The 26355-nt window shown below is 43.9% G+C and overlaps 2 protein-coding genes across 2 annotated transcripts in view; one reads left to right on the top strand and one right to left on the bottom strand.

Moving 5' to 3' along the window:
* The window catches only part of LOC120047349 (lysophospholipid acyltransferase 1-like), a gene marked incomplete at its 5' end in the record, with an annotated part of 24054 nt that extends 4756 nt beyond the window's left edge, over positions 1-19298 (bottom strand). The window contains 13 exons of the mRNA XM_038992873.1: positions 159-310; positions 1954-2086; positions 3560-3624; positions 3725-3828; positions 4190-4382; positions 6212-6404; positions 7866-7920; positions 8057-8112; positions 13574-13669; positions 15925-16002; positions 16169-16314; positions 16654-16723; positions 19279-19298. Of these exons, the coding sequence (XP_038848801.1) occupies positions 159-310; positions 1954-2086; positions 3560-3624; positions 3725-3828; positions 4190-4382; positions 6212-6404; positions 7866-7920; positions 8057-8112; positions 13574-13669; positions 15925-16002; positions 16169-16314; positions 16654-16723; positions 19279-19298 (1361 nt within the window). The remainder of the gene's footprint in view (positions 1-158; positions 311-1953; positions 2087-3559; positions 3625-3724; positions 3829-4189; positions 4383-6211; positions 6405-7865; positions 7921-8056; positions 8113-13573; positions 13670-15924; positions 16003-16168; positions 16315-16653; positions 16724-19278) is intronic.
* LOC120047792 (transcription factor E2F3-like) lies at positions 19159-26355 on the top strand. Its single transcript, XM_038993342.1, has 7 exons — positions 19159-19634; positions 21540-21654; positions 22502-22721; positions 22883-23041; positions 23443-23557; positions 24548-24686; positions 24822-26355. The coding sequence occupies exons 1-7, from the start codon at positions 19365-19367 to the stop codon at positions 25121-25123; spliced, it is 1320 nt and encodes a 439-aa protein (XP_038849270.1). The 5' UTR covers positions 19159-19364; the 3' UTR covers positions 25124-26355.

Genomic DNA, 26355 nt, shown 5'->3' with positions numbered 1-26355 from the left:
TAGCCTGGGTACCAGTCTGTTTGTGCTAACATTACACTCCTTGTCATGCCAAGAAGTTGACATGATAGCACATCCAGATCAGGGACCAGGCTACATACGACCATCATCGTTAAAAGAGACATTTGACCTGTAGGAAAATAACCTAAATGAATGTTCACCTGTAATACTGCATGGTAGGTTCTACTGCCAGCAGTAGGAAGGGCATGACGGTGTAGCAGATACACAGCTGAGTAGCGGCCCAGGTCACTACGTCATAGACAAGCTTCACAGGATAAGAGGACAGGAAATACTGACGGACGTTCTTACGGACCTGCGGTGTGGGAGACAGGAGAGAGAACACGGTGACGTACGGCCCTGGGTGAGGCTGAGATGATGAGACACATGAGGTGAGTACTGTGTGTGTAAGTGAGAGAGTGAGTGAGGAAGACAGCGAGAGAAAGACAGTGAGAGAAAGAGAGCGAGAGACAGACAAGAACAGAGACTCACAGCTCTATCTGCCAGTGTGATGGGTACAGCAGTAATAATGGTACTCACAGCTCTATCTGCCAGTGTGATGGTACAGTAGTAATAATGGTACTCACAGCTCTATCTGTCAGTGTGATGGGTACAGCAGTAATAATGGTACTCACAGCTCTGCCAGTGTGATGGGTACAGCAGTAATAATGGTACTCACAGCACTGCCAGTGTGATGGGTACAGCAGTAATAATGGTACTCACAGCTCTCTCTGTCAGTGTGATGGGTACAGCAGTAATAATGGTACTCACAGCTCTCTCTGCCAGTGTGATGGGTACAGCAGTAATAATGGTACTCACAGCTCTGCCAGTGTGATGGGTACAGCAGTAATAATGGTACTCACAGCACTGCCAGTGTGATGGGTACAGCAGTAATAATGGTACTCACAGCACTGCCGGTGTGATGGGTACAGCAGTAATAATGGTACTCACAGCACTGTCTGTCAGTGTGATGGGTACAGCAGTAATAATGATACTCACAGCACTGTCTGTCAGTGTGATGGGTACAGCAGTAATAATGATACTCACAGCACTGCCAGTGTGATGGGTACAGCAGTAATAATGGTACTCACAGCACTGTCTGTCAGTGTGATGGGTACAGCAGTAATAATGGTACTCACAGCACTGTCTGTCAGTGTGATGGGTACAGCAGTAATAATGGTACTCACAGCACTGCCAGTGTGATGGGTACAGCAGTAATAATGGTACTCACAGCACTGCCAGTGTGATGGGTACAGCAGTAATAATGGTACTCACAGCACTGCCAGTGTGATGGGTACAGCAGTAATAATGGTACTCACAGCATTGCCAGTGTGATGGGTACAGCAGTAATAATGGTACTCACAGCTCTCACTGCCAGTGTGATGGGTACAGCAGTAATAATGGTACTCACAGCTCTCACTGCCAGTGTGATGGGTACAGCAGTAATAATGGTACTCACAGCTCTCACTGCCAGTGTGATGGGTACAGCAGTAATAATGGTACTCACAGCACTGCCAGTGTGATGGGTACAGCAGTAATAATGGTACTCACAGCACTGCCAGTGTGATGGGTACAGCAGTAATAATGGTACTCACAGCTCTCACTGCCAGTGTGATGGGTACAGCAGTAATAATGGTACTCACAGCTCTCACTGCCAGTGTGATGGGTACAGCAGTAATAATGGTACTCACAGCACTGCCAGTGTGATGGGTACAGCAGTAATAATGGTACTCACAGCACTGCCAGTGTGATGGGTATAGCAGTAATAATGGTACTCACAGCTCTCACTGCCAGTGTGATGGGTACAGCAGTAATAATGGTACTCACAGCACTGCCAGTGTGATGGGTACAGCAGTAATAATGGTACTCACAGCACTGCCAGTGTGATGGGTACAGCAGTAATAATAGTACTCACAGCACTGCCAGTGTGATGGGTATAGCAGTAGTAATGGTACTCACAGCTCTCGCTGCCAGTGTGATGGGTATAGCAGTAATAAAGGTGAAGTAGTATCCGGGGTAAACTCCATGCCATAGAGCTGACAGGATGAAGGTCAGGGCTGTGGGGTAACGGGGAGCACGGTCGTAACACACACTGAAGAGAGAGGAGACAGGATGAAGGTCAGGGCTGTGGTGTAACGGGGAGCACGGTCGTAACACACACTGAAGAGAGAGGAGACAGGATGAAGGTCAGGGCTGTGGGGTAACGGGGAGCGTAACACACACTGAAGAGAGAGGAGACAGGATGAAGGTCAGGGCTGTGGGGTAACGGGGAGCACGGTCGTAACACACACTGAAGAGAGAGGAGACAGGATGAAGGTCAGGGCTGTGGGGTAACGGGGAGCACGGTCGTAACACACACTGAAGAGAGAGGAGACAGGATGAAGGTCAGGGCTGTGGGGTAACGGGGAGCGTAACACACACTGAAGAGAGAGGAGACAGGATGAAGGTCAGGGCTGTGGGGTAACGGGGAGCGTAACACACTGAAGAGAGAGGAGACAGGATGAAGGTCAGGGCTGTGGGGTAACGGGGAGCGTAACACACACTGAAGAGAGAGGAGACAGGATGAAGGTCAGGGCTGTGGGGTAACGGGGAGCGTAACACACTGAAGAGAGAGGAGACAGGATGAAGGTCAGGGCTGTGGGGTAACGGGGAGCACGGTCGTAACACACACTGAAGAGAGAGGAGACAGGATGAAGGTCAGGGCTGTGGGGTAACGGGGAGCGTAACACACACTGAAGAGAGAGGAGACAGGATGAAGGTCAGGGCTGTGGGGTAACGGGGAGCGTAACACACACTGAAGAGAGAGGAGACAGGATGAAGGTCAGGGCTGTGGGGTAACGGGGAGCGTAACACACTGAAGAGAGAGGAGACAGGATGAAGGTCAGGGCTGTGGGGTAACGGGGAGCGTAACACACACTGAAGAGAGAGGAGACAGGATGAAGGTCAGGGCTGTGGGGTAACGGGGAGCGTAACACACTGAAGAGAGAGGAGACAGGATGAAGGTCAGGGCTGTGGGGTAACGGGGAGCGTAACACACTGAAGAGAGAGGAGACAGGATGAAGGTCAGGGCTGTGGGGTAACGGGGAGCGTAACACACTGAAGAGAGAGGAGACAGGATGAAGGTCAGGGCTGTGGGGTAACGGGGAGCGTAACACACACTGAAGAGAGAGGAGACAGGATGAAGGTCAGGGCTGTGGGGTAACGGGGAGCGTAACACACTGAAGAGAGAGGAGACAGGATGAAGGTCAGGGCTGTGGGGTAACGGGGAGCGTAACACACACTGAAGAGAGAGGAGACAGGATGAAGGTCAGGGCTGTGGGGTAACGGGGAGCGTAACACACTGAAGAGAGAGGAGACAGGATGAAGGTCAGGGCTGTGGGGTAGCGGGGAGCGTAACACACACTGAAGAGAGAGGAGTTATATCCAGACCTGGGTCAGATATATTGTTATGCAGTTAACAGAATAAAATAAACATTCATGAATGTACAGAAAATTGGTTTTGTACTAATGTTATGCATATGTGGACATTATCTTGGTAGAATATCTTGGAAGAATTAATACTTACGTTTTGAGCCACACAACAGTCTGAATATTCCAGTGATCTATGAACTTCTTGAAACTAGTTGCTGTCTGCAAAAAGAGAGTTCAATATTAAACTTCAGTCATTTTCAATAATTCTGCAAAGCTAAAAGTAAAAAAAAAAGTGTTTTTTTGTGGTTTCCAAACGTACCTCAATCCCCCAGATGCTGATGTTGGAGATGAGGTCCCAGGATACCTGTCCAGCTTCATCCACACCTTTAAAACCATAACCTGCTGCGTTGTTGATGGCATCAGCTGTTGGGACAAACAAACCCATGAATGGAAGAATGAATGAATGAACTTTCCCCAATATGAATGAATGAATGACCTTTCCCCAATATGAATGAATGAATGAACTTTCCCCAATATGAATGAATGAACTTTCCCCAATATGAATGAATGAACTTTCCCCAATATGAATGAATGAACTTTCCCCAATATATGAATGAATGAACTTTCCCCAGTAGTAATGAATGAACTTTCCCCAGTAGTAATGAATGAACTTTCCCCAGTAGTAATGAATGAACTTTCCCCAGTAGTAATGAATGAACTTTCCCCAATATGAATGAATGAACTTTCCAATAGCCAACACTACACTGAGTAGGTAAAGCCTCACCTAAAGTCCATGCGAAGTAGAACTTGGGTCTAGCAGCTTGTATAGACAAGAAGGCATACGTCAGTCTGGTTAGGAAAGGTGCCTCGTTGACGAAATGGCTGTCAACGTTATATGTGACGGGGAACGCTTTGGTGAGGGTCAGGAACAAAACCATGCACACAGCACAGATCAGCAGTTTACGTGTGACAGCAGCCTGAAAACCAGAGGGAGAGAGTCAGATCGTTCATGGCCATCAGGGAAACGACTTTTTAATAGCCTTCATTGAGCCAGGTACGTCATTTAAAACACATCTTATTTTGCAATAAACACCTGATAATATGCTGCTATGTTGTTAGTAGTGTAATTACATTGTTATTATACACCTATAAGAGAAACTTAATGGCAATAGAGTTTCTGAAAGAAGGTACTTCTTTACATGACTCCACTTGTACCCAGTCTTACCATAGCTGAGGGCTCTGGGACTAACATGACTCTACTTGTACCCAGTCTTACCATAGGTGAGGGCTCTGGGACTAACATGACTCCACTTGTACCCAGTCTTACCATAAGTGAGGGCTCTGGGACTAACATGACTCTACTTGTACCCATTCTTACCATAGGTGAGGGCTCTGGGACTAACATGACTCCACTTGTACCCAGTCTTACCATAAGTGAGGGCTCTGGGACTAACATGACTGTACTTGTACCCAGTTTTACCATAGGTGAGGGCTCTGGGACTAACATGACTCCACTTGTACCCAGTCTTACCATAGCTGAGGGCTCTGGGACTAACATGACTCTACTTGTACCCAGTCTTACCATAGCTGAGGGCTCTGGGACTAACATGACTCTACTTGTACCCATCCTTACCATAAGTGAGGGCTCTGGGACTAACATGACTCCACTTGTACCCAGTCTTACCATAGCTGAGGGCTCTGGGACTAACATGACTCCACTTGTACCCATTCTTACCATAGCTGAGGGCTCTGGGACTAACATGACTCCACTTGTACCCATTCTTACCATAGCTGAGGGCTCTGGGACTAACATGACTCTACTTGTACCCAGTCTTACCATAGCTGAGGGCTCTGGGACTAACATGACTCTACTTGTACCCAGTCTTACCATAGGTGAGGGCTCTGGGACTAACATGACTCTACTTGTACCCAGTTTTACCATAGGTGAGGGCTCTGGGATTTACACGACTCTACTTGTACCCAGTCTTACCATAGGAGAGGGCTCTGGGACTAACATGACTCTACTTGTACCCAGTCTTACCATAGGTGAGGGCTCTGGGATTAACATGACTCTACTTGTACCCAGTTTTACCATAGGTGAGGGCTCTGGGACTAACATGACTGTACTTGTACCCAGTCTTACCATAGGTGAGGGCTCTGGGACTAACATGACTGTACTTGTACCCAGTCTTACCATAGGTGAGGGCTCTGGGACTAACATGACTCTACTTGTACCCAGTCTTACCATAGGTGAGGGCTCTGGGACTAACATGACTCTACTTGTACCCAGTCTTACCATAGGTGAGGGCTCTGGGACTAACATGACTGTACTTGTACCCAGTCTTACCATAGGTGAGGGCTCTGGTTCTAACATGACTCCACTTGTACCCAGTCTTACCATAGCTGAGGGCTCTGGGACTAACATGACTCTACTTGTACCCAGTCTTACCATAGGTGAGGGCTCTGGTTCTAACATGACTCTACTTGTACCCATCCTTACCATAAGTGAGGGCTCTGGGACTAACATGACTCTACTTGTACCCAGTCTTACCATAGGTGAGGGCTCTGGTTCTAACATGACTCTACTTGTACCCATCCTTACCATAAGTGAGGGCTCTGGGACTAACATGACTCTACTTGTACCCAGTCTTACCATAGGTGAGGGCTCTGGTTCTAACATGACTCTACTTGTACCCATCCTTACCATAGGTGAGGGCTCTGGGACTAACATGACTCTACTTGTACCCAGTCTTACCATAGGTGAGGGCTCTGGGACTAACATGACTCTACTTGTACCCAGTCTTACCATAGGTGAGGGCTCTGGGACTTTATCATATCCATTCTGTCCAGTGTTGGACGCTGACAGCCTCCTCAGCCTCCTCTGAACGTGTCTCCCCTCTATAAAGTCTATGTAGTCTTTATAGTGACTGCAGGGTCCCACCAGGATACTGAGGAAGTTCAGGTTGTAGCTCAGGTATTCTATCAGAGACGGCTTGGAGCTGGAGGTAGAAGAGAGGAAGAAAGAGACATTGGAGACTGTAATCTGAGAGAGACAGAGAGAAAGAGACAGAGAGAGAGAGAGACAGAGAGACAGAGAGACAGAGAGAGAGAGAGAGAGACAGAGACAGAGACAGAGAGACAGAGAGAGAGAAGAGAGCATTCTATCAATGATGTATTGGAGCTGAATGTAGAGGATAGGAAAGAGAAGGGACATTGATTGATCATCCTTTGCGGCAGGTAGCCTAGTGGTTAGAGTGATGGGCCAGTAACCGAAAGGTTGCTAGATTGAATCCCCGAGCTGACAAGGTAAAAATATGTCCTTCTGCCCCTGAAGAAGGCAGTTAACCCACTGTTCCTAGGCCATCATTGAAAAAAATGTATTGTTTTCTCCTGACAACATCAATGTCATTCTAGGCTATCTATCTACTTTGAGTGAGAAGACTTGCACAGACAAGTAGTTAATATCAATGTAATTTGTGGACGGTAGATGTGGACGATAGATGTGTACGGTAGATGTGGACGGTAGATGTGGACGGTAGACGTGTGCGGTAGATGTGGACGGTAGATGTGGACGGCAGATGTGGACGGCAGATGTGTACGGTAGATGTGCACGGTAGATGTGTACGGTAGATGTGGACGGTAGACGTGTGCGGTAGATGTGGACGGCAGATGTGGGCGGCAGATGTGGGCGGTAGATGTGCACGGTAGATGTGCACGGTAGATGTGTACGGTAGATGTGGACGGTGGATGTGTACGGCAGATGTGTACGGTAGATGTGGACGGTAGATGTGTACGGCAGATGTGTACGGTAGATGTGTACGGTAGATGTGTACGGTAGATGTGTACGGCAGATGTGTACGGCAGATGTGTACGGCAGATGTGTACGGCAGATGTGGGCGGCAGATGTGGGCGGCAGATGTGGACGGTAGATGTGGACGGCAGATGTGGACGGCAGATGTGGACGGTAGATGTGGACGGTAGATGTGGGTGGCAGATGTGTACGGTAGATGTGTACGGTAGATGTGTACGGCAGATGTGTACGACAGATGTGGACGGTAGATGTGGACGGCAGATGTGTACGGTAGATGTGGACGGCAGATGTGTACGACAGATGTGGACGGTAGATGTGTACGGTAGATGTGTACGGCAGATGTGTACGACAGATGTGGACGGTAGATGTGGACGGCAGATGTGGACGGCAGATGTGGGCGGCAGATGTGGGCGGCAGATGTGTACGGTAGATGTGGACGGTAGATGTGGACGGTAGATGTGTACGGTAGATGTGGGCGGCAGATGTGGACGGTAGATGTGGGCGGCAGATGTGGACGGTAGATTTCATGTCATGCTGTGGATTTCAGAAGTCTACATAACCTATTTTCCTGTCATCAACACTGAGCCAACGCACTGCAAGGCATGAATGTATATGGAAGTTAAATGTATATACCGTAATGAATACATACTCTACAGCATGGAGCCTCTGAGCAGACGTGAGGTCCTCCCGCTTTTTACACATACCTGGAAACCGTGGAGACGTAAGCATAAGAGAGATATCGTTTTTTCAACCCAAACATCAAAAGAACAAAGACAAACCATAGGGTGTGGTAAGAAAAAGAAGAAGAGGTTCCCTTACGATCCCCTGGACATTCCTTACCATCATGCATTTGGAAAGCTAACATAGTGGTTTTCTGGGTAATTATCATCAACGGCCTGAAGGGAGGAAACACAATATTTAGTTTATAAAGTTAAAAACGCTCACTGACAGAAATGGAATGTGACACGGCATTTCATAAAGGCTAACTGTACATGAGGAATAAATTATCACTCATTCTTTGGTGCTTTTCATTCAGACGTTCACATAGAATAACCTCTTTGTTGGTGTGACATGCAGGAACACACACACGCTCTGTGTGAGAGCATGGCATGCACTTACAGAGAGTGTGTGTGTGTGTGCATGTAACACAACCATACAATGGACGTGAGCCGTATTCAACAGACACTGATTGGCATTGTCAGGTCAAGAACGTTGGCATCAGAGAATGTGACACACTATTAGGGAACGACAATTAACCTACATAACAACTCTACCATGCTGATCTTAAAATATATATATTTAACTAGGCGAGTCAGTTAAGAACAGATTATTATTTACAAATGACGGCCTACACAGGCCAAACCCTAACCAGGATGACCGGGATCGAACCAGGGTCTGTAGTGACGCCTCTAGCACTGTGATGCAAGTGCCTTAGACCGCTGCGCCACTCGGGAGCCAGAAATTGATTCTAGAACCCATCTAAAACAACCAGGTGTTTTACATGACATCACTACTGTGCTGATTGATTCTAGAACCCATCTAAAACAACCAGATGTTTTACATGACATCACTACTGTGCTGATTGATTCTAGAACCCATCTAAAACAACCAGATGTTTTACATGACATCACTACTGTGCTGATTGATTCTAGAACCCATCTAAAACATCCAGATGTTTTACATGACATCACTACTGTGCTGATTGATTCTAGAACCCATCTAAAACAACCAGATGTTTTACATGACATCACTACTGTGCTGATTGATTCTAGAACCCATCTAAAACAACCAGATGTTTTACATGACATCACTACTGTGCTGATTGATTCTAGAACCCATCTAAAACAACCAGGTGTTTTACATGACATCACAATAGAATATCACAATGTGTTAACACTGTATTTCAAAGTGTATGAGATTGGAGGTTATACTGTGAGCAGGCACAGAGAGAAACAGGGCTGATAGTAGCCAGATGGACTGAGAAAAAGCAGAGCAACGGACGTGAATGGAGCATCAGATCCCAGTGATGGTGCTGTCTATCCAGTCAACAGCAGTACAGTGTGATTCAGCTCATTCACCATTCTGCCTGCCTGCAGTCTGCAGAGAAAGCACAGTTTGTTAGCGAAGGTTAGCATTGATTAGGGTTAGGAAAAGCATAATTAGCATAGCATATAATAGCATAATTAGCATTAGCATTGGCAAAGAATAGCAATAGTATAGCAAGCATGGCAGCGGCAGGTACAGTTAAACAGTTAAACTGTTTTATCAGCTGTATTATTTGTTTAGGGCAGCGCTTCACAATCTCTGCAAGAACCAAGAAAACCTGCAGATAACAGACAGAAACTAACCAGAGGGGAGTGGCAGATTCAACATGAAGGCGAGAGAGAGAGAGAGAAAGAGAAAGTGTGCAAGAGAGAGGTGGAAACAAAGAAATTAATCTAGTAAGACATACAAATATAGAAAAACAGAGGTTAAAGAAGGATAGTGCTGTTGTCACTGTGCAGATAGAAGCAGTGAGTCAGCTGATTCAGTATAGACTGAGGAAGCTCTAATGCAGACCCTTATCTGTATTCTGTACCATGTAAAAACACATTCCATGAAAACCTCAATACACACAAACTATTTCAGAATTCAGGTCACAGAAATATCTCTCATCGTTACATAATTCCATAATCAGTGTTGTGTTCAAGATCAAAGACGGAGCCAATCGAGACCGAGTCAAGACCGAGACCGGGAGGGGGGGGACTAGGGGTCCGGGACTAAGTCAAGACCAGAACAATGAGAGTCCATTTCAAGACCATGGTAGTGATTTAGTCAAATCGCCCCCATTATAAGAGTTGAAAATGTCCAGTATTTCTGTGTTTATATTTCAGAACAACATGTGGTTTTATACATTCAGTATGGTGGTGTAAACAACATGTGGTTTAATACATTCAGTATGGTGGTGAAAACAACATGTGGTTTTATACAGTCAGTATGGTGGTGAAAACAACATGTGGTTTTATACATTCAGTATGGTGGTGAAAACAACATGTGGTTTTATACAGTCAGTATGGTGGTGAAAACAACATGTGGTTTTATACATTCAGTATGGTGGTGAAAACAACATGTGGTTTTATACATTCAGTATGGTGGTGAAAACAACATGTGGTTTTATACATTCAGTATGGTGGTGAAAACAACATGTGGTTTTATACATTCAGTATGGTGGTGAAAACAACATGTGGTTTTATACATTCAGTATGGTGGTGAAAACAACATGTGGTTTAATACATTCAGTATGGTGGTGAAAACAACATGTGGTTTAATACATTCAGTATGGTGGTGAAAACAACATGTGGTTTTATACATTCAGTATGGTGGTGAAAACAACATGTGGTTTTATACATTCAGTATGGTGGTGAAAACAACATGTGGTTTTATACATTCAGTATGGTGGTGAAAACAACATGTGGTTTTATACAGTCAGTATGGTGGTGAAAACAACATGTGGTTTTATACATTCAGTATGGTGGTGAAAACAACATGTGGTTTTATACATTCAGTATGGTGGTGAAAACAACATGTGGTTTTATACATTCAGTATGGTGGTGAAAACAACATGTGGTTTAATACATTCAGTATGGTGGTGAAAACAACATGTGGTTTAATACATTCAGTATGGTGGTGAAAACAACATGTGGTTTTATACATTCAGTATGGTGGTGAAAACAACATGTGGTTTTATACATTCAGTATGGTGGTGAAAACAACATGTGGTTTTATACAGTCAGTATGGTGGTGAAAACAACATGTGGTTTAATACATTCAGTATGGTGGTGAAAACAACATGTGGTTTTATACATTCAGTATGGTGGTGAAAACAACATGTGGTTTTATACATTCAGTATGGTGGTGAAAACAACATGTGGTTTTATACATTCAGTATGGTGGTGAAAACAACATGTGGTTTTATACATTCAGTATGGTGGTGAAAACAACATGTGGTTTTATACATTCAGTATGGTGGTGAAAACAACATGTGGTTTTATACATTCAGTATGGTGGTGAAAACAACATGTTGTTTTATACATTCAGTATGGTGAAAACAATAGCATGTTGAGGACAAATAGAGCAGCACTCTACAATGACCACTAACCCAAACAGGTCTATAATAGATACAAAGGCCGTTACAACTTACCCCAGTCTCCCCTTACTAATAGTGATCTTTCATACAACTTACCCCGGTCTCTCCTTACTAATAGTGATCTTTCATACAATTTACCCCGGGTCTCCCCTTACTAATAGTGATCTTTCATACAATTTACCCCGGTCTCCCCTTACTAATAGTGATCTTTCATACAATTTACCCCGGTCTCTCCTTACTAATAGTGATCTTTCATACAATTTACCCCGGTCTCCCCTTACTAATAGTGAGCTTTCATACAATTTACCCCGGTCTCCCCTTACTAATAGTGAGCTTTCATACAATTTACCCCGGTCTCCCCTTATTAATAGTGATCTTTCATCCAATTTACCCCGGGTCTCCCCTTACTAATAGTCATCTTTCATACAATTTACCCCGGTCTCCCCTTATTAATAGTGAGCTTTCATACAACTTACCCCGGTCTCTACTTACTAATAGTGAGCTTTCATACAATTTACCCCGATCTCCCCTTACTAATAGTGAGCTTTCATACAATTTACCCCGGTCTCTGCTTACTAATAGTGAGCTTTCATACAATTTACCCCGGTCTCCCCTTACTAATAGTGAGCTTTCATACAATTTACCCCGGTCTCCCCTTATTAATAGTGAGATTTCATACAACTTACCCTGGTCTCTCCTTACTAATAGTGAGCTTTCATACAATTTATCCCGATCTCCCCTTACTAATAGTGATCTTTCATACAATTTACCCCAGTCTCCCCTTACTAATAGTGATCTTTCATCCAACTTACCCCGGTCTCCCCTTACTAATAGTGAGCTTTCATACAATTTACCCCGGTCTCCCCTTACTAATAGTGATCTTTCATACAATTTACCCCGGTCTCCCCTTACTAATAGTGATCTTTCATTCAATTTACCCCGATCTCCCCTTACTAATAGTGATCTTTCATACAATTTACCCCGGTCTCCCCTTACTAATAGTGATCTTTCATACAACTTACCCCGGTCTCCCCTTACTAATAGAGATCTTTCATTCAATTTACCCCGGTCTCCCCTTACTAATAGTGATCTTTCATACAATTTACCCCGATCTCCCCTTACTAATAGAGATCTTTCATTCAATTTACCCCGGTCTCCCCTTACTAATAGTGAGCTTTCATACAATTTACCCCGATCTCCCCTTACTAATAGTGATCTTTCATTCAATTTACCCCGGTCTCCCCTTACTAATAGTCATCTTTCATTCAATTTACCCCGGTCTCCCCTTACTAATAGTCATCTTTCATTCAATTTACCCCGGTCTCCCCTTACTAATAGTGATCTTTCATCCAATTTACCCCGGTCTCCCCTTACTAATAGTGATCTTTCATTCAATTTACCCCGGTCTCCCCTTACTAATAGTGATCTTTCATTCAATTTACCCCGGTCTCCCCTTACTAATAGTGATCTTTCATTCAATTTATCCCGATCTCCCCTTACTAATAGTGATCTTTCATTCAATTTATCCCGATCTCCCCTTACTAATAGTGATCTTTCATACAATTTACCCCGGTCTCTCCTTACTAATAGTGATCTTTCATACAATTTACCCCGGTCTCCCCCTACTAATAGTGATCTTTCATACAATTTACCCCGGTCTCCCCTTACTAATAGAGATCTTTCATTCAATTTACCCCGGTCTCCCCTTACTAATAGTGATCTTTCATCCAACTTACCCCGGTCTCCCCTTACTAATAGTGATCTTTCATTCAATTTACCCCGGGTCTCCCCTTACTAATAGTGATCTTTCATCCAATTTACCCCAGTCTCCCCTTACTAATAGTGATCTTTCATACAATTTACCACACTCTTCCCTACCAGCCAATCAAGGAAACTCTGACAAGCGCAACAAAGTTTGAGGATATTTTTCAACGAAAGTAAAGGACAGTATAACGTAAGGAGTAAAGTAAGAAGCCAGGTTTCAACAGGCGATAAGATATTACTGTGTCGTGAACCAGTGTATATACCTGGTGAAGTAGTTTTATGCGCCAACTGAATGGAAGCTGATAATTAGGAGTTTTTTTTACTCCGTTGGTCTCGGAAAGAAATTACGAGTCCTCGATGTCAGAGTCAAGACAGAGTAAAAATATATCCAACACCGAGACACTCAATATGTGGTCTGGAGAACTGCCAGTAAACCGGTCTTATCCTGGAACAACATGGATACTTACCCAGAGAAGTCTGTTGAGAGGATCCCATAGTTATAGATGAAGACTCTGCTCACCTGACACACCGCGAGGTAGCTGACGGCCATGATCATAGTATACCTGGAGGAAACATTTAATTCAGATTGAGAACAAGGCCATGATCATAGTATACCTGGAGGGGAAACGTTTAATTCAGATTGAGAACAAGGCCATGATCATAGTATACCTGGAGGGGAAACGTTTAATTCAGATTGAGAACAAGGCCATGATCATAGTATACCTGGAGGAAACATTTAACTCAGATTGAGAACATGTAGCTACAGAGTAACATCCTACATCCCTCCATTCTGTATACTTCTGGCCCGTCTTTGGACACTGTGCTAACTGACCTCCAGACGAGCTTCAATGCCATACAACTCTCCTTCCGTGGCCTCCAACTGCTCTTAAATGCCAGTAAAACTAAATGCATGCTCTTCAATCGATCGTTGCCCGCACCTGCCCGCCCATCCAGAATCACTACTCTGGACGGTTCTGACTTTGAATATGTGGACAACTATAAATAACTAGGTGTCTGGCTATATACTCTGTATACTCTCCTTCCAGACTCATATTAAGCATCTCCAATCCAAAATTAAATCTAGAATCAGCTTCCTATTTCGCAACAAAGCCTCCTTCACTCATGCCGCCAAACATACCCTCGTAAAACTGACTATCCTACCGATCCTTGACTTCGGCGATATCATTTACAAAATAGCCTCCAACACTCTACTCAGCAAATTGGATGCAGTCTATCACAGTGCCATCCGTTTTGTCACCAAAGCCCCATATACTACCCAGCACTGCGACCTGTACGCTCTCATTGGCTGGCCCTCGCTTCATACTCGCCCCCAAACCCACCGGCTCCAGGTCATCTACAAGTCTCTGCTAGGTAAAGCCCCGCCTTATCTCAGCTCACTGGTCACCATAGCAGCACCCACCCGTAGCACGCGCTCCAGCAGGTATATCTCACTGGTCACACCCAAAGCCAATTCTTCCTTTGGACGCCTTTCCATCCAGTTCTCTGCTGCCAATGACTGGAACGAACTGCAAAAATCTCTGAAGCTGGAGACTCTTACCTCCCTCACTAGCTTTAAGCACCAGCTGTCAGAGCAGCTCACAGATCACTGCACCTGTACATAGCTCATCTGTAAATAGCCCATCCAATCTACCTCATCCCCATACTGTATTTATTTATTTATCTTGCTCCTTTGCACCCCAGTATCTCTACTTGCACATTCATCTTCTGCACATCTACCATTCCAGTGTTTAATTGCTATATTGTAATTACTTCGCCACCATGGCCTATTTATTGCCTTACTACCTCCCTTATCCTACCTCATTTGCACTCACTGTATATAGACTGTTTCTACTGTATTATTGACTGTATGTTGTTTTACTCCATGTGTAACTCTGTGTTGTTGTATGTGTCGAACTGCTTTCCTTTATCTTGTCCAGGTCGCAGTTGTAAATGAGAACTTGTTCTCAACTAGCCTACCTGGTTAAATAAAAGGTGAAATAAAATAAAAATAAATAAAAATATTTAATATGTAATTCAGATTGAGAACATGTAGCTACAGAGTAACATCTTACATCCCTCCATGCTAAAAACGAGTGGCACTTTCAATGAATTAAACCTTTTTCATGTTTTAGTCTGGTAGTTCCTCATCTGCATACGGGAGAAAGATCAACTACGAGGTGGAATGGACCATGTTCATCTTAGCAATCACCTTCAAGTACAACTGGAGATGTACAGTACACACAAATGCTGTATGGGTGAAACATGGTCTTTTAACACGCAGTAACCCACAACCCATTGACCCATCTTTCTTTAACTGGAGGAGGCGAGGCGATGGGCGATGGCACAGAGAACAATGCCGTCTCTATCTAGACTCCTCCAAGGAATCCCTAATGTAAAACTACACCAGTGTTACTGTTCTATCTTCTACCTACATTCATCACATTCCAGGACCTAAACACAGACAGACAGAGACACAGAGACAGACAGACAGAGAGATAGAGATAGAGAGACAGAGAGATAGAGAGACAGAGATATAGAGAGACAGAGATATAGAGAGACAGAGAGACAGGGAGATAGACAGAGAGACAGAGAGATAGAGAGACAGACAGACAGACAGACAGACAGACAGACAGACAGACAGACAGACAGACAGACAGACACACAGACAGAGACAGAAACAGAGAGATATAGACAGTCTGGTCCAGCTACCACTTCCTATCTAGCTTAACTTGTCATCAACATGTTAGCAAAGAACGACCCATGTGGTTAAGATGTTATTACAAGTGTCTGTATGGGAGACATGGTGGTGTGTGTTTACCTGTGAATGTTGTGGATGTCAGCTGTGACCAGAATCCTGTAGCAAACCATCACCAAGACGGAGATATGGACTGCATACCTGCAGCGACGAAAACAACACAAAACAAATGATAGGTTACTGTTAACAACCGGGTGATTAGTACTAAACTGGGTCTATCTGTTAGTGTCCTCCATTCAACAACGTGATCCGACCATGTTTTAACCTGTATACCCTAATCTAACCAGTGCACCAGAATGTTCCTTACCAGCCAAAACAGAATATGACAAAGGAGAGGCCAAAGAGTGTGGCGACGGCATGGCGGACCACGGGGCTGGAAAACTGAGGGCTGAGGTAAAGACGGAACCAGAAGGCTGCACCAAGGGCAAACACCTGACATGCCAAGAAGTTCACCTGCATAGAAGACATGACGCCCCCAGACATGACATATTGACTAGATGTATATACTCTACATGCATCCGGTGTGTGTTATGGCCTTAGGACAACAGACTCTTCCAATTCTATGAATTCTATTCTATTCTGTGTTTAGTTTGGACACAAGCAGAATGTCTCTAAATATACTTATGCAAATGTAATGTGTGTAAATGCAAAGTCAGGTGACCAGAATGTTGTCATATCATTCCAGGGTAATGGCAGGACAAGACACTTAATACCATCATTTTACATTAAAATAACTGACTTTTAAGCAAATCGATTTTTTTTTTCTTCTCATTTTGGAAAAGTATAGATTACCTGATCCAAAGGAAATCCACAAAAATCGCTGACTGGAAGCAACCATTTGGAACCGGTAGTTTTAAACGAAGAGGTTGTCAACTCGTCCATTATGCATGGTAAAGGTTTGAAATCGCTCCTCCGCAAAAAAAAAAATTATTAAGTGAAGAAATGTTTTACCAAATAAATAAATAAGGTGCTTCTACAATCTCATTGCTGTTCTTTGATTGAAATACATCCTGAGCATTTATGCCGACTCAAGAAAAACTCGACGTCCTCTCTGTGCAGTCGTAGTTAACAACAATATGCTATTGTGACAGTTGGCAAATATGCGAGAATTAGTGCTGACTGCTAATGTAGAGGTTAGCCAGTAGCCTACGAAGGCGTGGTACAAAGCTGTCATTTGTATCACGGACTGAGGCAGGAGCAATAGGAACAGTAGGTGGCGGATGGGATGGCCCCCTCCCCTTTAATAACTCTACATTATCCGACCTCTGATCTCGTTTCTAAACGTGACACAGTTATGTTGAATGTTCACAAGTAGTAGGTCGCAGGGTTGGGGTGTATTCCAGACAATTCAGGAAGTACATTGAAATTGGAATGTGGTTAACTTTCTGAAATGACTGGAATTGAAATAGAATTCACCCCAAAAGCTAGTGGTCCAAGGTTATTATATATTTATTTTAAATTTTGAATTCAGTTTAGTTTCATTTCATTTTCAGATCTGATTTGATCGTTTTTATTTAGTTTAAGTTGTATAAAAAATATTTATAATTCGTTTTTATATGAATTAGTTCCAGTTTCAGTGTTAGAGAGTTTTCGTTTAGTGGACACAAAGGTTGTATAGTTTTTTGTGATGTCACTTCTTCCAACTGGGGCCGGTAATACATAAGGTGTGGGTCGGATCATAGGTCAGGTTAGCCCTTCTCCTTCCACATCCCTTTTGATTAGCTGAGGTGATTTGGTCAAGTGTGAAACACTCTATCTAGAAACAATTGATCATTGATTGCTATACGGTTTTGGAAACCTTGAACACTCAACTTAATTATCATTCAAAAATAGCTTTACAAATACACACTTTACTACTTGTTGTTTTACCACAGATTTCCACCGAGGTTTTTGATGTAAAACAGCTTCAAACCAACATATTTGTTTTGTTCCCTCCGAGTTTCCGTTAACTTCAGGGAAGTGCATTCCAGAACACCTCCGTGTCAATGTGTTAAAACAGTACGTTTTTTTTTGGTATTTGTAATATCATTTTGGGGTGATATGAAAGTAGAATTTCTGCGGTTTTCCAAAAACATATTGCATGCGGTTGATAATTAATGGTCAGACAAAAGCGTCGAGACAGTTGTACACTTTGACCCCGCTGTGGTCAATTGTTAAAATTCGAACCCTTTGACCTTATGGCATTGGGCTCTCAAGAGATTGACAGAGGAATGTTCTTCATTTGCACTGTAATTTCAAATATATCAAATATGAACATTGCATTTGACAGCTTCATCAATGGCTGAACTTGTAGGGCCAGATGACGTAGGACGTCATTGTAAATAAGAATTTGTTCTAAACTGACTTACCTAGTTAAATAAAGGTTAAATTAAAATATTATAAATGGCTTTACTATTCTGATTTAGTGAAGAGCACCCCCTGCTGTATAGTGAAGATAGTGCACTACATTTCAAAATTACTCAAGTTAATTTATTATTTTACACCATCACTGGGACACAGTGATACAGAATCCCCTCCTTTTGTAAATACAGAAATGTCATGTGTTATCAATAATTCGTTTAGATGTGGGGTGGGGGTCAGACACTCCATGGGGTTAAAGCATTGGATGTGCTGTAAAGCATGGGGAAATTCCCTTGTCTTTTGTGCACAGCAATAGTCAACAGAATCTAGCAAAAATCATAACATAATTTAGCCTGAGTGCCAGTCTGTGTTATTTATTGTGTATTGCAAACTCATTGCCACCTATTGCCATGTTTGGCTTGACAAGGACAGAAATGGAGAGGGCAAGTACATGATTGTATGCATGTCTTAAAGGCAATGAAAGTAGCACCAGCAGTTTGTAAAACGATTCTAGTAAATGCACCAGCATTTGTGAATGGCATACTAGCTTTAGCTGCCGTAAACTCACCAAGTACTAAGCCCATCTAAAAAAATAAATAATAATAATAATTCTACAAAATTCTGCATGGCTTATAAAAGTCAGTTTAGTTTACGTTGTATGAAAAATTCAACCAGTTTGATTATTATTTCGCTAACATTATATGGACACGTTGATTGCGTCTGACGTATCCAGCTTCTACTGTCCAATGAACGCGTGCCGTCTTATCTTCTATACTGTCATTGGTCAATAAACTAGGAAACGTACATAAAATAGGTGGAGTTATGATTTAGTGTAACCAATCGCGTCACATATGCAAATATTGTTTGAAAATTTCCCGGGAAATCTGAGTTTCGCGGGAGGGTTCCTTCGCGCGTAAACGGTATCCCTTCATTCATTGTCAGCTTCCTGGAGCCATTTTTGAGCTGGCAGGGCTGAGACTCGCGCTAGTTTCTAATCCATTGCATCTGCCTAAATGTGCTCTCAATATACTTTGAAACATACAAATATCGGCAAATAAGATCATAATCTACTCTTTCATATCAATATTTTTGAATTTATCGTGGTGGATTAGCTGAAAAGGGGCTTTAAACTAAAGGGACAAAGGGTACCCGAGCCCACAAAGATGAGAAGAGGGATCTCATCAGCCCCGGATAAAGTAATAATAGCAGGGGTTGGAGGCTCCTTGGATAAAAATGCGGTATTGACAGCATTGTCCGATCGGTTAACCCCTCATTTTACAACTGCCACTTATATTCAAATTATAACTCCACCGCCTTGCATTACACAGACTTCAAATGTCTGTTTGTCCGAACCTCCAGCTGGCAGTATATATTCCACTCCAAACGGAGCAACAAACGGAACCGGACAACGACCTACATTAGGACGTCCACCGGTAAACTTGCTAATGTCATTTTCTGTTGTATTGCAGTGAAATGAAATGAACGACAAACTGCTTCGTACGTTGGTAGCCTAGCGAGCTAACGTTAGCTAGTTGGGTCGCTCTCCCTGCTCCCCTTTAGTCACCCAACAGACTCCAGGTTCGCTCAATAGTTGGGTTTTACACCAGTCTGAAAGCAGTTATTGTTGTTCAAGCCGTAGTTAGCTACACCGTTACTTTTACAGGTGAAACTATATATAAATCTGTCATTTAGTTAGAGTAGCCTGTTGGCTAGCTAATAAGATATGCCTGCCATGTATTATCAATTGCTAAGGGGTCAGACCCGTATCGTAAAAGGTCAACAGCCAATACCGAAACAATTTCTCATCCGTTTTTTCAAGTTGAGAGAATGTTTGGGTTTAGTGTAGGGTTCAAGAGCAGCTCTAGCCTTGCAAGGTTCCGTGCATGTTTGACACACAGTCGTGCTTCAACTTGCTAGGCTAGCTGTAAAATAATTACTTGTCAGAAATGAGTGGCTAGGCCCTGTTAGTGTTTTGGACTTGGGGGGGAAGGGAATGGGAACGCGGGTTGACTGACTCGCTCGGTAGGTAGCCTGCAAGCTAGCCAGCTAACTACAAACACAGGCCAACAATCTTAGTTGAGCAACAGAAGGGCAATCGTCTTGTCTTTTAGTTTTCCGCGTCATATCGAATATCGTTATAGCTGCTAACTAGCTACATTATAATAGTTCGTATGATTGCGTGCTTCCTGTGTTTTTAACCATAAAATTGCGGAAATGCCTTCCATATAGACATGCTGATATAGATTAATTTCTGGCCATGCATCAAAAAAACCACAGCACACTAGCAGGCGTTCTACTGTACTGTCTTTGACATTAGTCTACAGACATGGCTAGTTTGCGTTCAGGATCCCCATTTGCTTACAGAGGAAGATACATTAGATGGGGGGGGGGGGGATTGGTTTGGGGTGTGCAAAGATGGCAGCCATATTTAATATGTATGAACTGTCCCAGGAGCAAGGACTTCTTTATTTGTTCCATCTCTAGGTTGATGAAAATGCCTGACAAGAACCATCTGATATTACGAAAATGTTAATTTTCTCAAACAGCCCTGGGTTGGTGTTCTATATTTGGTCCACTGTCCCTCATGAATGACTGGCCTCGTCTTTTCCCTCATATTTTAGTTTTGACCCGCTAGACACACTAATGTCCTCGTTGACCCGACGGACTCGATATGCATTTCTCTACACATGGAAACACCCATGGCAAGATACTCAGCATTCCTGTTTTCATCACTCTTTCTCCGGCCTGTGATGTGTAAATAAAGTAGCCCTCGTGCCATGTTGTTGAACAAAATGGCCGACATCTCACTGACACTCCAAGTCATCTTCAGGTCATGGCCTTATGACGTTGAGGGGATATTGGTTCATTTATCTTTCACAATATTGAACTAATCTTCATGAATATGATGTGGGTCTCACCAAGATACCTTTTTAAAGATGAATGCACAAACTGTAAGTCGCTCTTTATAAGTGAGTCTGCTAAATGACAAATGTATTTGTAAGTCGTGTCTTCAAATGATTGAGGCACAGCTGTTGTACTACAGTACACTGACAAACACACTTCACTTCCTTGATGGGACGTGTCATTCAGTGGCGCTAAGGGACGATTCTCAGTGTACAAAACAAGCATATTTTATAAGTGAAGTAAAATGCGTGCATTTCTATTGCCAATGTTTATATGATTATACCATTTCAAGGCGTAGGCCTATGTAGAAACTATTCTACAGACCAGGTTTGAGTTTATAAAGCCTATCACACCGTTATGCCGGAACGATACTCAAGAACATCTTTGACCTGTTTTGTGAGAGGTAATCTGACTGCGGCGTTTACCTTCTGCAGGCCAAGCGCAGGTTGGCGTTGGATGAGTCGGACCACCAGTACCCCATCGAAGGAGCCAGGACCCCCAGGGGAAAGGCTGGAGGAGCCTCCGGGCCAGGGCTCAAGAGCCCCAAAAGTAAGACTGAGCCAGAGCAGATGGTTCAAGTGAGGATTCTGTGACTGTGTTATAAAGCCCATCATACCTATAAAGTGGCCCTCCTGGAGAGCTACTGGGTATGCAAGGTTTTTCTCAATGGTCCAAATCTGTACTAACTCCTGATTCCACTAATCGGTTTCTGTTGAGCAGCTAATCGGTAGTCCGGTGTGCTTGATTTGGGTTGGGGTGAAATCCTGCAGGAATGTACCTGTCCAGGAGGATGGTTGGGGCACCCCTGCTAAACACGCTCAATGAGGAAGTTGGACTAAGTGTACTAATAAGCTATGGCCCATGATGTGAATGGGTAAAAGCGGGGATGGAGGAGCGTCCTTCTGTAATCGAACAGTGGTCTGCGCTGCTCGGGCACGTTGTCACGGCAGCATAATGCATCGTTCAGAAACCGACATCTATTTTCCTTAATTTGTTTGAAAATGTAAACATATTTTTTAAGTGGGAAGGCAGATGAAGCCCTTTTATCTAAAGAAATCACTTTTGTATGTGAAAACACATAATCCTACTCATTACTCCACACTCTTTAAAAATAAAATAAAAAAATATGTTTTTTGAGCCGACTTCGCCGTCGACCAAAAGGGCGCACCAGACCGGACGCCTGGGAAGCAGGCCGGTTCCAAAACGAACGGAATCAACGGTGACCCGGGGGTTTAATAGAATCCCCTCCCTCTGTAAAGATACTTAGTTGCTCACTGCAGTGAGAACATACTGTAACTTGTAACGTTATGTCATTTTTAATCAAACTCTCCCATCCAACTTTGAACATAATACTAAACTGGATATATTTCTCTCTCCCGTCCGTCTTACTGTATAGCTCCAAAGTCACCGGCAGAGAAGACGCGTTACGACACGTCGCTGGGCCTGCTAACGAAGAAGTTTGTTGAGCTGCTGGGCCAGTCGTCTGACGGCGTCATCGACCTCAATCAGGCTGCAGAGGTTCTCAAGGTGCAGAAGAGACGCCTCTATGACATCACCAACGTGCTGGAGGGGGTGCACCTGATCAAGAAGAAGTCCAAGAATAACATACAGTGGATGTAAGTGTCTCACAAGAACCGATTTGATTTAGACAACTTTATCCCCTTTAGGGGCAATCACTAGACATCATCACTGACTTGATCTAACTGTATGAGGTAATGAAAATAGTTTTCAGGCTTTTGTCCTGTGTTAAACCCTCCCCTCTCTCGCTCTCTCCCAGGGGCTGTAACCTGTCGGAGGATGGGGGTACGTTGACCAGCAGCCAGAGTCTGAGCAGTGAGCTGTCTGACCTGGGTCAGGAGGAGAGGAGACTGGACGAGCTGATCCAGAGCTGTACCCTGGACGTCCAACAGATGACAGAGGCCTCGCACAGCCACAAATATCCTTATTATACACACACACACACACTGTTAACCACACTGTTATAATAGGGGGAAAACAAGAAGAGCCAAGGCTGTCTTCGTAGGGTACTATGAAGCCGTTATAACTAGTGTTCGTAGGGTACTATGAAGCCGTTATAACTAGTGTTCGTAGGGTACTATGAAGCCGTTATAACTAGTGTTCGTAGGGTACTATGAAGCCGTTATAACTAGTGTTCGTAGGGTACTATGAAGCCGTTATAACTAGTGTTCGTAGGGTACTATGAAGCCGTTATAACTAGTGTTCGTAGGATACTATGAAGCCGTTATAACTAGTGTCACTTAGGTGCTCAAAGCTGGTCAATATGTGTGTTTTATTCCAAACTCAGCGTTTTAGTTGTCTTTAACCCTGCTGGTCCACGTTTGCCTATGTGACATACCAAGACATCCGTCATCTGCGTCACCTGAAGGACCAGACGGTCATCGTGGTGAAAGCTCCCTCTGAGACCAAGTTGGAGGTGCCAGACCCACAGGAGGTAAGCAGACAAGTCTGGTTAATCAATATGACCTTGAGACTGTCCTCTTGTGTTTGTCTCGTGTACTTTCTACAACGTGTTTGTGTACAAAGGTACATGCAGTTATGGTTCTTCTCTTTCGATGTCAACTAACATCCAAAACTAACCGTGTTGGACGACCGCTGGCGCTACAATCACCCAATCAGTGTCTGACAACAGAGGTACCGGTCAACAATATCCCAGGCACCAGTACAGACCAGTCCATGTACTTGAGGTTGAGAATCACTAGTCTACCAATTGAATCAATACCTAATCAATGCAGCATGCTCATGTCTGTCCACTGCAGTGTTTCTACAAGGGAACAGATTTCATTTTAAAACAAAAACTTTATAAGGACCTCTCGTTGGAACTAAACTCAGCAAAAAAAGAAACGTCCTCTCATTGTCAACTGCTCATGCGTCCAGTTCTCTGTGGGTTAGGAGAATATTCCATCAACATCCCACCAAACATACACAGAACATGGTTGCCATGAATGGTCCTTGGAAACAGTCCTTGCACGTCGCTGCAACATTCCTATGAAAACGTTAGGTAAATGACCTAATACACTCTTTAAGGGAATGTTCTCTGAAGTTGCGTGAACATTTGTTGTTAGCTGGGCAGTTTTGGGTCCGTGTCACCTGAGGTTGAGACATACCCTACATTACTCATCTCATATGTATAGACTGTACTCTATACCATCTACTGCATCTTGCCTATGCCGTTCTGTACCATCACTCATTCATATATCTTTATGTACATATTCTTTATCCCTTTACACTTGTGTGTATAAGGTAATTGTTGTGGAATTGTTAGGTTAGATTACTCGTTGGTTATTACTGCATTGTCGGAACTAGAAGCACAAGCATTTCGCTACACTCGCATTAACATCTGCTAACCATGTGTGTGACAAATAAAATTTGATTTGATTTGAACTGTTCTATAACTAATCAGTGGGTCTTGTTTGTTTACCAGGGCCTGTCTGTCCTCCTCACCAGCACCAAGGGGCCTATCGAGGTGTTCCTCTGTCCGGAGGAGAACACCAGTAGTCCTGTGAAGAACGGCGGCCCGGATGTCCAAGGAAACTCCTCCCCTTTCCTCAAAGTGTCAGCAGGTACCTTTCCCATCAGAATGTGCACACTCTTTACAATTATTCGTTTTTTAGACCTGATCAAATTTCCTTGCTTCTTATCAATCAACGTTTTGTGTGTTTAGTTGTAATATCTCTCACATCCTTTCTCCTCCACAGAGAGTGCAACAGGCGGCAACGACTACGTCGCTCCAGCTCCGTCTGCGGTGATGGTGACCAACCTGTCCCCCATCACCTCCCCTTTCACCAGCCTGCTGCTGCAAACGGAGGACCAGATCCCCTCCTCCCTGTCTGGGCTCCTGGAGGGCCACGGGGCCGGGCCCTTCGTCAACCTGTCCCCTCCTCTCCTCAACGAGGACTACATGCTGAGCTTAGAGGATGACGAGGGAATCAGCGATCTGTTCGACACATACGACTTTGACAAGCTTCCCCTGGAAGAACTCATGTGTCCCTCTATGTAAGAGGGAGGGGTGGAAGACAAGGATGTGTCTCGTCCCCCCCCCCCCCTCCTTATTACTGAATAGAGGAAGACGTAGGGGACACTTGTCTCTTCTGTGTGTTCACATGTACCAGGAGAGACGGGGGAAATGTCTGCTGTGTTCATATGTAACTGTCATGGAGGAGCAGAGAGGGATCAGCCTGTAGAGAGAGACTGCACCATAGGGAGAGTTCCTTGGCACCCCTATCCCTCTGTTTTAAAGAGGATTGGGTACACAGGGCATGCTGGATAAAAGATCTCTCTCCTTCTCTCCCTGTGCCTGCCTGTTTGTCAAGGCAGTACACTGGGCCAGGTGGGTGAAAGATTCCCCCCCCCCTCCCCCACCCGGCGTCTTTTTCTCCCTGTACCTGCCTGTTTGTCGAGGCACTGTAGACTGCCTTAAAACTGGGTCGTGTTCAGTAGGAACAAAAATGTATAAACTCATTGAAACTGAAACGGTAGAGGTTTCATTTTCAGTCACGATAAAGGTTTTGCTACGCTGTGGCCTAATGAAGACGACCCTGACCAGCTCTTCTCTCACTTCTCAGACCGTCTTGATTACTGAGAGCTGCCTTTATCCAAACTGGCGCTAGTCGAAACCCTCCGTAACGGTCTGTGTTTCAGACGGTTGCTCATGTGTTCCTGTGGATGTGTCAGGTGGCCAGCGTGACCCTATATGCTGATCAAGCAAATCTACATTTGTGCTGGTGTTCTATGCTTTTGTCATCGTTACATAGAATATGGCAGTGACGGTGTGATAATGGTTTTGCGGCAACAACAACAAACAAAAAAAATCGCTGAGTTTTGTCTTTGAAACTTTTAGGAAATATTTTAGTACAACACTAGTTGTTGAGATACTGTATCATAAAGTACAAGTTGACCCGTTAGTTTAGATTGGGACTCGTGTCAAGATATTATCTCCTACTTAACTGACATTCATATTAACTGTGTTTGCTTAGGGCAAATAATGGGTTTACAAGCGTCACCAAATTCAACAAGTCCTGGTTTAATTGGAAACCCAAGTTGGCCCGTCCCAGTCTGTATCCATGTGAATGGATATTTCCAAGAACAACAACCAGTTAAAAAGCAACCGTTATGTTATTGCTCTGAAGGAATACCTCAAGTTATCTTGGAGAGAGAGTCTGTCTCTGTGCTGATTAGGCTTGAGCGCTATACCCTATACTGGAGGGTTTAGACATATCCATATCATGATTT

The sequence above is a fragment of the Salvelinus namaycush genome, chromosome 5, assembly GCF_016432855.1.
Source record: "Salvelinus namaycush isolate Seneca chromosome 5, SaNama_1.0, whole genome shotgun sequence".
In the NCBI taxonomy this organism is placed as follows: Eukaryota; Metazoa; Chordata; class Actinopteri; order Salmoniformes; family Salmonidae; genus Salvelinus; species Salvelinus namaycush.
The sequence above is the reverse complement of the archived record's forward strand: the minus strand, read 5'-3'. Positions and strand labels throughout refer to the sequence as shown.

Coding starts and splice junctions, on each gene's coding strand:
- LOC120047792 (XM_038993342.1), top strand. CDS start 19,365: ATGAGAAGAGGGATCTCATCAGCCCCGGATAAAGTAATAATAGCAGGG. Junction 19,635..21,539: donor CTACATTAGGACGTCCACCG/GTAAACTTGCTA, acceptor TACCTTCTGCAG/GCCAAGCGCAGGTTGGCGTT. Junction 22,722..22,882: donor AAGAATAACATACAGTGGAT/GTAAGTGTCTCA, acceptor GCTCTCTCCCAG/GGGCTGTAACCTGTCGGAGG.